Source organism: Neovison vison, chromosome 4 (genome assembly GCF_020171115.1).
Source record: "Neovison vison isolate M4711 chromosome 4, ASM_NN_V1, whole genome shotgun sequence".
Taxonomy (NCBI): Eukaryota; Metazoa; Chordata; class Mammalia; order Carnivora; family Mustelidae; genus Neogale; species Neogale vison.
In genome coordinates, this window is record NC_058094.1 from 219,593,948 (window position 1) to 219,605,130 (window position 11,183).

The following is an 11,183-nucleotide window of genomic DNA, read 5'->3' on the forward strand; positions in this document are numbered from 1 at the left end:
GGGCGGGCGGGTGGGGTGCCCAGCCTGGACTACCCACAGGACCCTGGCCCTAGAGGAGTGGGTGCTGGCCCCTTCCAGGTCCCTAGTCCGGGAAGGCGGGTTTGTGCCTGGGTCCCCAGAGCTGTGCAAACACAGGACAGCTGTACTTTGGGGCCGGTTCCAAGCTGACGGTTCTGGGTAAGGAGGTTAGCTGGGGGGCAAGCGCTCCGCGGGACGGGATGGACCCAGGTGGGCAGCTGCCCGGCTCCGTCAGGGACTGTGCTCAGAGGCGGGGCTCAGCTCCTGGGCCGTGACCCCCGGTTCTTCGAGGGAGCGGGGCCGGCGGGAGAGGGCAGCGCCAGATTCTTGTGCTGGGGCTCCGGGCCGTGAGTGGAGAAACTCAGTATTTCGGCAGGGGCACCCGGCTGACGGTGCTAGGTAAGCGAGGGTGCCCGGGGGCGCCGGGGCGGGCGGTGGGGCAGGGGATGGCGGGCCTGTTTTTGTGCTGAGCCAGGGGGCTGTGAGCCAAAATACCCAGTACTTCGGCGCGGGGACCCGGCTGACGGTTCTAGGTGAGCGCGGCGCGCGGCGCGGCCGGGGTCTCCCGGACAGGGGGCCCGGGGCCCCGCTTTGCAGCCTCTGCCCTGTCCTTCGGGGCCGGCAGCCGGCTGACCGTCCTGGGTGAGTGGCCGCGGGACCCGACACGAGGGCGGCGGGGTCGGAAGGGAAGGCGGCGACCCCAGGGCCCTTCCTGGCCCGGCCCCGGGAGGGCTCCCGGCGCTGGGGCCGGGCTGCGAGCGGGAGCTGGAAGCGGCTGGGGCGCTGCGGGGGTTTGCGCGCGGGTCTGGGCCTCTGTGTTCCTATGAGCAGTATTTCGGCTCCGGCACCAGGCTCACGGTCATAGGTGAGATTGGGGCGTCTCTCCCCGTGCGCGCCGCAGCTCCTCGGACCCGGGAGACGGTGGGGTGGGCCAGGCAGGGACGCGCAGTCCGCCGTCCGCGGGGTCAGCCCTGCGGGGGGCGGGGACCGGGTCCTCCCAGGCCCGGCACAAGGGTGGGGGGTCGGGGAGCTGTGGGGCTCTTTTTCCGCGTTTGAGGTACTTAGGCGCCGAGTGCGTGGGGCACTAGAGCATTGATGAGGACTCAGAGCCGCTGGACTGGGGGACGCGACTGAGAAGGGAAAACTGGGGCTGGGGGAGGGGGCGTAGGAGGGGTGTAGCTGCTACGGAGAAGGGGGACCGGCCGAGCGGGAGGGGCAGGAGGAAAGCAGGGACAAGCACGGGACTGGCGGGCACGCAGCCAGCTCCTGGGAGAGGTAGGTGGAAGGGAGGCCGTTGAACAGAGGAGAAAAGGAACGAGAAACAAGAGAGGACTGGAGAGGCCAGAGAAAACAGATTAATGTGCGTCAGTGGAGAGAAGAGCCAAAACAAGAAGGGTTAGTTGATTTACTGCTTAGCATTTAAAATCATATTGAAAACCCCTGCCTTTCTCTCCTAAGCCGGAGAGCCCCCTGAGGGGTGTCTACAGCACCCATTCCTGCCCGCGGACTGGACTGGACCCTCAGCCACTGGGATGCATCCCCACCCCCCATGTCTCCCTCTGCCCCCCAGCCTGAAATCTGGGACCTCACACTAAGTACTTCAGCCTCAACAGCCCAGTGGTGGAGGGGGTTCAGTTGTTGCAAACATATATTAAAATGCAGATATTTTGTTTTGTGAGGTGAGGAAAATTCCCAGGACCATCCTAAGCTCCTAGATTTGGAAAGGAGCCTCAAACATCACCTGGTGACAAGAATGTTGAGGCCAGAGAGGGGAAGAAACTCGTGATACTGGTACATTAACCTGGGTTCTTCGGCAACAACGAGCCCCATTTGTTGTTAGAGTGTCATTACGCTGGATCCGCTGGGGCCCAGCTAGACTTTGTCCAGGGTCAATGCCAGATTCCTGTGATGAGCAGGGGTGGGGAAAAGACCAGACTTTAGAGCCAGATAAACCTGATCCCAATCCCTGGATTGCTAATGATCCGATGACCTTGGGCAAATGAATGTGTGGGAAGGTCAGTCCCCTCCACTACACAAGGTTATCAGCAATACCTACCACTTGCCATTGCTGTGAGGGTGAGGAACAGGAGACCCTTACATGTACAGTATTCAGGGAAGGGGTATTGTTACAATTCGGCCCTTCTCTTCTCCACCCTTCCCCTAGGTGGTCACTGGGGAGTGAGGGGAGAGGGTGAGACCAGTGCCTGAAGAGGGACAGGTGTTTGGAACGTGGATCATGGAGGGGAGGGCTGCGTAGATGCGCGTGGTAGACTGGGAACATGAGAGAGAAACTTCACAATTCTGCCCGAGACCCGTCCAACCCACAAACAGCATATACAAACAGAAGCTCCCTAGTATATACACTGACACCCACACTGAAAGCTCACCCACACCCCACAGGGATGCACAAACAAGGAAGGATAACCCAACCTTGCCCTGGCGTGGAGCTGTGTAGACAAGGGCTTCAGAGCGTCCTGTTTGTCCTGCCCGTTACATCAGTAAACATCGTGGGGAGCATCATGCATGACTCAAAGGACTTTGTTAACTGGGTGGGGGTCAGAGGAGTACACTCCGTGGTGCCCCGGGAGAGCGGCTACAGCTTCAGAGCCAGGTTCTTTGAGACAAGAGTGAAGACACCAGGCTGAGCAAAGAGATTGGGGGAGCTGGGCCGCGCGGCTATTAGCCTGTTACCGCCTCTGGTAAAGCAAAGACCTAGAGGCATTGTAGGGGTTAGCAAGAAGGAGTTGCAGGGAGGGGAAGCTGACAGGCTGGGAAACCCGATCAGCTATAAATGAAAAAGCAAGGCTCTTTTTAAGAATTATTTAGGATTTCAAGATCGTGACAGTGGCCCTTAAGCCAAGGGTCTTTGTAAGCATGGGGTCCTGTCCATGGGTCACACACTCATGCAGCTGCCCCTGGAAGTAGGGTCCCATCCAGAGAAACATGACGTGTCTGTTAGAAGGACAATTTCTCCATCTTCCAGGCTAAATTAGATTCTCATAAGGAGATATTTCATCTTAACAGAATTGCTAAGAAATGAACCCCCCAAATCAGTAGAAAGCAAAGGGGAAGGATAAAATGAACAGAGAACAGACCTAGAAGAAGTGAGCCGGCCTCACTGGCTGAGAGGGTGGTCTGGGCCTTCACCCAAGACTCTGCAGAGGAGAGGCCTTGGACAAAAATTGTATCAGGGCAGCTGCTAGCAAGACGTAACTCTGATGATCTCAGATGCTTATTTAGGAAGCTGACTGGTAGAAAAAAGTATAACATTTGGAAGCAAAGACAGAAAGAAAGTTGACAAATCCCTGAATTTGACCGAAGGAGAGATTGCTCTTGGAGCTGAGGAGCCTCAGGAGGTAGAGGAATGGGTAGGGATGAGCTCATACCCACAAAAAAAAAAAAGTCAGAAAATCTCACATTCTCATGAGCACACCATAAAACAAAAGGGTACCCTCACCTGAGTCCACAACAATATGCCATCTGTAGATTGTCATCGGAGGAAGGTCCCCAGCCATCAGATGACCCCCTGACCCCCAGTTCCCCTTTACTCCTCAGCCTCTTTGATTTCAAAGCAGTTCCCAGGCTGAGGACAGGGGCTGTCTCAAAGCTTATGTCACTTAATGTCCACGGCCACTCTGGAAAGTCAGAGTCAAGATTTTCCCTTCACAAGCAGGAAAAACGATGCAGAGAAATTAAGACACTGTCCCAAAGTCACATTCATGGGCAAAGTCAGTTTTAAGATTTGGCTCCTACCATTCTGATTCCAATCCTGTGCTCACGCCACTTAATAACTACTACATAATAGGGTGAAACATAGGTAAGCGTTTACTGATAGAAAAGACATCAAATAACATCAATGAGGGGACATTACTCAGAATGTCTATAGGGTGAGTACAAAGAACAGGCAGGACAGAAGAAAAATTACGGAGGAGTGGGGACAGTGATGCCCAAACACACAGGACCTACTATATAATTTTGCTTTATGATGACTCCATTTCAAGCTCTCTGTCTCTCTGTCTTTCGTTATTTCTGTCGCTGTCTCTCTCACATACACACACACACACCGACCCCAGACAGCTGTCAGATCAGTCCTGGTCCCAAATCCTTTTCCCTTGCAGAGAATCTGGAAAAGGTCAAACCTCCCACGGTCACAGTGTTTGAACCATCCGAAGCAGAGACCTCCCGAACCCAGAAGGCCACACTCGTGTGCCTGGCCACCGGCTTCTACCCCGACCACGTGGAGCTGAGCTGGTGGGTGAACGGGAAGGAGGTCCAGAATGGGGTCAGCACGGACCCCCAGCCCTACAAGGAGCGGCTGGATGAGAATGACTCCAGCTACTGTCTGAGCAGCCGGCTGAGGGTGTCCTCTGCCTTCTGGCACAACCCTCGCAACCACTTTCGCTGCCAAGTCCAGTTCCACGGGCTCGGGGACAATGACGAGTGGCAGAACAGCCAACGGGCCAAACCCGTCACCCAGAACATCAGTGCCGAGGCCTGGGGCAGAGCAGGTGAGCGGGTCTGGGGCCTGGGCAGAGAGTGAGCTGAGCACAGAAAGGCAGGCGGTGCCCAGGCAGACACAGGACAGGGCGGGAAGACCAAAGCCCAACATGAGGGTGAATGGGCACCTCGGGGCTAAGTCCTCTCCCAGATCCTCAGCCCAGCAGAGCCCTGCAGCTGAGCCCCCTTCACTGTGTGAGCCTGTGTGGCTCAGCACCGACGGGGGTGCCCCCAGCCCCTCTGTGCCACCACGTTCCACAGAGTTCCAGGATGGCATGGCTCCACGGGCACAGCACCAGAAAGACAGTCTAGGCGTCTAGTCTAGTCTCTTCTGTGTCTAGTCTCTTCTGTGAGAAGCCCAGTCGGAGCCTGGAGTCCGTGCTGACCAGAAGGCTGACTTGCTGCGTTAGCATTTGTGTCTGGCTCGTTCTTAACGGAAGCACAGCTTCCAAATAGTTTCGCGTTAGCTTCAGGTGCGCCCAACTTGGCGACTTTCCGTCTGCTTTAGAAGATGGGGTCTCTCACCCATTCCCTCCCCCTTCTCTCTTTCAGACTGTGGCTTCACTTCGGGTAAGTGACCGTCTCCTCTGCTTGCTCTGCGTCTTCTGGGTTTTGTCCCGGAAGCCGAGCACGGAGAACCATGGCCCCTGGGGTGGGGGTGGAGAGGCCCGAGACACGTGCTCACAGGTCCCTGTGTGCTCTCCTTTCCTACCCGCAGTGTCCTATCAGCAGGGCATCCTGTCTGCCACCATCTTCTATGCGATCCTGCTGGGGAAGGCCACCCTGTACGCTATGCTGGTCGGTGCCCTGGTGCTGATGGCCAAGGTAAGGAGGCGGGCAGGATGGGACAGGCACGTTGAACATCATACATGGAACATGAGGGGATCTCAGAGCTGACTCAGCCCCGATGTATCCTATATCTCAAGGAAATTATAATGGGACGGCCAGACTGGAGAGCAAGTATGGGGATCGTTATGGGATGCTGCACCAGACGATGGGGAGAGTCAACCAGCTGTACCAAAATCAGCTTGAGAGTCAGGCCCCGGAGCCCCCTCCGGCTGTTCATGGCCCTTGGGAATTTAATCATGCCCTTTCTTCCTCAGGTCAAGAGAAAGTGTTCCTGAGACCAGCTCAGAAAATACACCCTGAATCGCTCATCCTCCTCTCCGAGATCTCCCTAACGTGCTCCAGTCTGTGTTTCTAGAAGTTATTCTCTCTCCACCTCTTATCTCCTTCCTGCTGGGAGATCTGTCCCTTCTCTCCGCTTTCCTGCAGACTGAGCTCCTCAACCCTGAAACGGAAACAGACTGAAACAATAAAAGTGTCCTGCCAGGCCATGCCGTGTTTCCGGGGTATCTATGAAGTTCTGTCCTTTGAAGATTTAAGGAAGGTCACACCCCTGACTCTTCTTTCTAAGCAAGGCTTCTGGCTCTTGTTCATTCTGCTTGAGGATGGGCTCCACCGTCCATACCCAGGCATTCTGGGCTCCTGGAGTGTAGGGTTGGTCCAAAGGGCAAGGAGCAGGGGACACCCGTGTAAGGATAGGCAGAGGTGAGCCCTAACCCCACCTCAGGACAGGGCCCAGGATAGGGCAGCCTCTGGGTTGAATGCTTGGTCATTTTTCAATTCCAGACTCAAGTTTCATTTGTCATGTGTTTGGGTTTTATCTGTGTCTGTTCTGAAGGCCCCCATCTCATCTTGTTTTGAGATTTCAGCAGAAGATACAGCTCTATTCTGCATCCCTAGTTTAGAATCCTGAAGAAGGCACAGAATTGGAGCTACCGATAAGTGAAGCCCAGTGAGGTTTCACAGAAGGGGAGCATCCCTTCATGACCTGGGGGAGGCATAGGGAAGGGGCTGAGGTGTTGTACCTGAGCAGCCCTTCCCTTGATGGGGTAGAGAGCAGGCCACCCCAAATGCAGCATGTCTGGCACACCCGCGGGGGGCAGTGACAGTCCCCTTACTGGGGTAAACTCTCCAATCCAGTCCCATTCACTGCAGTAAAACGCTGCACTGGGGGGAGAGGGGGTGGAGAGGGGATGCAATCAGGGGAAAGAAGACACAGACCCACAGACCGGTGAGAGAGGCCAGAGAGATAGGTTTGTTTAGACAGGAAGTTTGACAGCCAAGAAGGGAGGGGGAAGGTGGAGTCCCTTATTGGTGGCCTGCTTTGTTCCCAGTTTGGGGCTGGGCATTGGCACCAGTGTTGTCCCCATTATCCCCAGCATGTCCCTGGAAACAGGTGTCCTCCCTCCTCCGCGGGTGAAGCAGCCACAGTTCATAGATGGAATGGCTGGTAAGCAGGGACACGTGGCACATTCTCTTGAAGATGGAAATCCAGGAAGTTTGTTCCAAGTAATGGCCAGAATGGTGTGACTGTCCCCGGGTGACCGTGGAGTAGCCTCACCCCATTTCCAGCGCAGGACCCCAGGAACAGACCAAAGGGCGTGTTTGTTTCTTAGCAATGCAGTAACAAAGGATCACAAACTTGATGGTTTAAAGCAGTAGGAATTTATTCTCTCCCAGTTCTGGAAGCCACAAGTGCAAACTCAAGGTGCCCATAGGAACGCACTCCCTTCAACAGGTCTAGGGGAGAATCTTCTCTGTTTCTCCCCACCTCTGGCATCTTGGTAGTCCTTGGCTGTGGTGGCATCTCTCCGACCTTATGCCTGCTTCCACATCACCTTCCCATGTCCCTGTGCCTAGATTTCTCCCTTATTTTTTCGTATCAAGATGGGAGTCATTGGATTTAGGACACACCCTGAATTCAGAAGGATTTCATCCTGGGATCCTTGACACGTGCACCTGCCAAAACCTTGTTTCTGAGGTTCCAGGTGGGCATGAAGTCTCGGAGGACACTACTATTCATCTGAAAGCACCGAGTGTCCAGGAACTTGAGGGGAGGGATTCTCCAGACCCAGATCCCGCAGGCCAGGAAAGGACACAGCCCAGGGCGGAGGTGGCCTGGGGAACCCGTCACATGCCTATAACTTCCCATCAGTCATAATTATTTCTACATGTCTCAAACTGCAGCTCAGTTTTTTTTTCTTGTTGCTTATTTGTTTTTATAATGACTTAAAAGCCCCCAAACAGGGGACAGAGTTTAGGCGCTAGACCAGCACCTGCAAGAGCCGTGCCTCTCGTGCTTTAGACACACGTGGTGCCTCCTCACGAGGCTGGGGCTGGGAGAGGGGCAACTGAAAGGACAAGTAAGCTCCTCAGAGAAAAGAGGGTGTTGTAGGGACCAGAGGGGGTGGCCTGCGACAGGTGTTTGTGGGTGCAGAGCAGTGAGGAGGGTGAGCAGGAGCAGGACAGAGATGGAGAAGAAGATACCCACACAGGAGGAAAACGGGCTCTACAGCCTGGGTGATCCTCCCTGGGGTGTGTTGAGCAGTGGCATTAGCAGCTGAGTGGATGTGGGCGGAGATGCCTGTGAGCACCCGGGGTTTGCCAATGGGAGGTACATGAAGAATGAAGGAATGTCCTCAGGCGGATGAATGACCCCCCACCCTCCTGCTCCTGGATACATAACGGAGCTGGAGAAAGTTACAAACATCATCTGGTCCCCACTGCACACCCTGTTTGACCCAAGGAGAGTCCCCTTCCCCATATCCTTACATCTGTTTGCTTGTTTCCCTCAGACAGCACCCCCCAGCCTCCCCAATATTTAACTCACAACATTAAGATGTTAACCTCTTCTGCCTCTGCCCCTCTCTCTGGAATCCAAGTAGGTCCTTCTGGACCAATTCTGGGCATCTGTCCATCCTTCCCCAGGTGAAAGTGAGCAACAGCAGGTTAGATGTAAGGTGATCATATCATTTAGTGCACAAATAGAGACACTACTGAGAGTGAGAGATAGGATTCTGGGACAAAAGAAGGGAATTAGCAGGTGCCTGGGTGGCTCAGTAGGTTAAGCAGCTGCCTTTAGCTCAGGTCATGATCTCAGGGTCCTGGAATTGAGCCCCGTGTAGGGCTCCCTTCTCAGTGGGGAGTCTGCTTCTCCTTCTGCCCCTCCCTCTCGCTCATGCATGTACTCTGTCTCTCAAATAAATTAATAAAATCTTAAAAAAAAAAAAAGAAGAAGAAGATGAGGCGAATCAGGATTGTCCCAACAAACTGGGACACACTCCCATTCCAATTAAAGATTCCAAATTCCAAATTCCAAAGAATTTCTGGGTCCAGAGAATGGGAAGCACTGAAGCGATCCCTCATGGGCCTAAGCCTGTCTGCCTGTTCTTGTCTCAAGGCTCATCTAAACTTCATATCATCCAAGAAATCTGTGGTTAGAAGGTAGCCCAGGGGCAGGCTCCACAAGTGAGACCAGTACAGGGCAAGGCATGCTTCTTGACCGATGAGACCTAGAAGCCAGCTTTCTCTAGGACGACGCCTGGGGTCCCCAAGTTCTCACCATTCCCCACCTTGGGGACTCACCTTGGGCAGACTCTAGGAGAGGAACCTCAACCCTGTGACCCTTAGAGATTTACTTAGAAACTAAGAGGCAAAGGGGAGCCTCCAACTGGTCACATCATCAGGAGACCATCCTGGTAGGGAGTGAGGTTCCTGTGGGGAAGGTCTGCTCAAGCCACAGTCGCTGGCCCAGAAAAATTTTCCTATCAGCACTAAGTGTCTGTGAAAGACTCACCTGCCTTCCTCCTGCAGGGCTACACAGGCTGGGCAGTGCGGATGGGGCGGAAGGTGCTGGGACCATCCAAGAGACAAAGTCTTTTGTTCTCTTAAGTAAGTGATTAGGGAAGAAGGAGGGAGAGAAAACAGAAAAAAAAAAAAAAGGATTTTAGAACAAGAAACGATGGAAAATGAGCAATGGATCCTGGTAAATATTAATATCTCCATTTCCTGCCCTGAGGCATTTCCCTATTTTTCCTCTTCCATAGGGACCCAGAGAAGGGCAGCCTGACTGACTGATCTCAGCCTCTAACAATCAGTGTGACACACAGCCCTAAACGTCCTGTGTAGGAGGAAATCATGAGGTCACTACTTAGGGATGGATGTGGGAACAGAGGATTGGAACTTGAAACCAAAAACACACTCAAGCCTACGTATTTTCATGTACGGGTGCTAGGAGATGCTAATGGGGATCAGGAATGGCTAAAACCCCCAGGTCAATTCTTAACACCACTACCAACCTATGGATGAATTGCTCTTCTGCTCACCCATTGACTTCTTCTCAACCTTCATGACCAAGTTCACTTTTACCCTGTCCATGAAATCACCCTATGCAAGAAGACTCATGGTATGGAAGGCCACCAAGCCCAGGCAACAGTTTTAATTACAATTCATTCCCATTGTTTGTGGCAGTCTCCTGAAGTTACTGGAATGGTGATTTCTGGGTCTTAACACCCCATAATCTGAAATGTTATCCACCCCATCTGGGCCCCAAACACAAAGAATTTCCTGCCTCAGTGTAGGACTGGATATCCTCCCTTCATCTTGGAGACTTTCTGTTCTCAAGCTGTGCTTATGGATCGGAGGTCCTCAGGTTCCTTAACACACCATTCCTCTCTGCCTTTCCTGAGGGTTTATGGCACCTGGCCATATCCTGAATCATCTCCCTCCAACAGAGGACTTAATCTCTGCTCACCACACACCTACAGTCCCGGCTACACGGGGACTCTCCCCGATTTCTGTCCACTGTCCTTACTTTCATTGTACCTGAAGTCCTAAAAAGGTTCCCTCCATGGGAAGGATGGGGTCACAGGACAAGTGAGTGGGTCTGTGTGTCAACAAGAGCCCACAGCCATGACTACCGCCCCAGGGGCGTCCTCAGCGAGCTCTGAGTATCTCAGCCTGTCCTCCGTGAGTCCGAGGGGTGGTCTTCACAGGAGACTCCCCTCTGGGGCTTTCTGTGGGCCTAGCGCGTACTCTTCCTGAACAGACTCGCTGACCAAAGGAAGTGGCTTTTTAAAATAGTGGCTTGAGGGGTACCTGGGTGGCTCAGTGGTTAAGCCTCTGCCTTTGGTTCAGGTCATGATCTCAGGGTCTTTGGATCCGGCCCCACATCAGGCTCTCTGCTCAGCGGGGAGCTGCTTCCCCCCACCCAGCCCCACCTGTCTCTCTGCCTACTTGTGATCTCTGTCTGTCAGATAAATAAATAAAATCTTAAAAATAAAATAAAATAATAGAATAGTGACTTGAGGGTGGTCCTGGGCTTGACCCTTTCTGCCCAAGTCCTGGGCCACTCCAGCAATTGCAGCTGGGTCCTCTGCACCCTCATTCCCACGGCGAGACTTCCTCTTGACGGGGTTTGGGAATTACACACACTCTTGCTGGTAAGGGTTCTTGTATCCCCCCAAGTTACGTCTGACCTGTCCTGGGAACAGAGAGCTCTCCATCTGCCTGAGTCACCGTTTCATCACTGGATGGCTCTCACGAAGAATTCTGTCCTGTTTCTGGATCCATCGGTCTCACTGTCCTATCTGTCACACCCCACGTTGGCCATCACCATACTCCCAGGAGAGCACATCCTGTGCCAGCTAGCAAGCTCACCCCAGCCGAGTCTACACACCTATGAGAGACAGAAAAAAACACCTTTAAAAGCTGGAGTCTGCAGAGAAGGAAAAGCCTAGAACAGAGACAGCACATTATGGTAACAAAGAATATGCACTTGTAAGCCAGAGAGAACCCGGTTGAAGCCTCGGATCCGCACTCAT

The 11,183-nt window shown here is 53.7% G+C and overlaps 1 gene segment (V, D, J or C); it reads left to right on the plus strand.

Moving 5' to 3' along the window:
* The first annotated feature begins 218 nt into the window (after positions 1 to 218).
* On the plus strand, positions 219 to 5,850 carry LOC122905463. The segment is given in 6 exon segments: positions 219 to 228; positions 310 to 417; positions 4,137 to 4,526; positions 5,068 to 5,085; positions 5,234 to 5,340; positions 5,619 to 5,850. Coding segments are annotated over 6 exon segments (654 nt in total).
* The last annotated feature ends 5,333 nt before the right edge of the window (positions 5,851 to 11,183 follow it).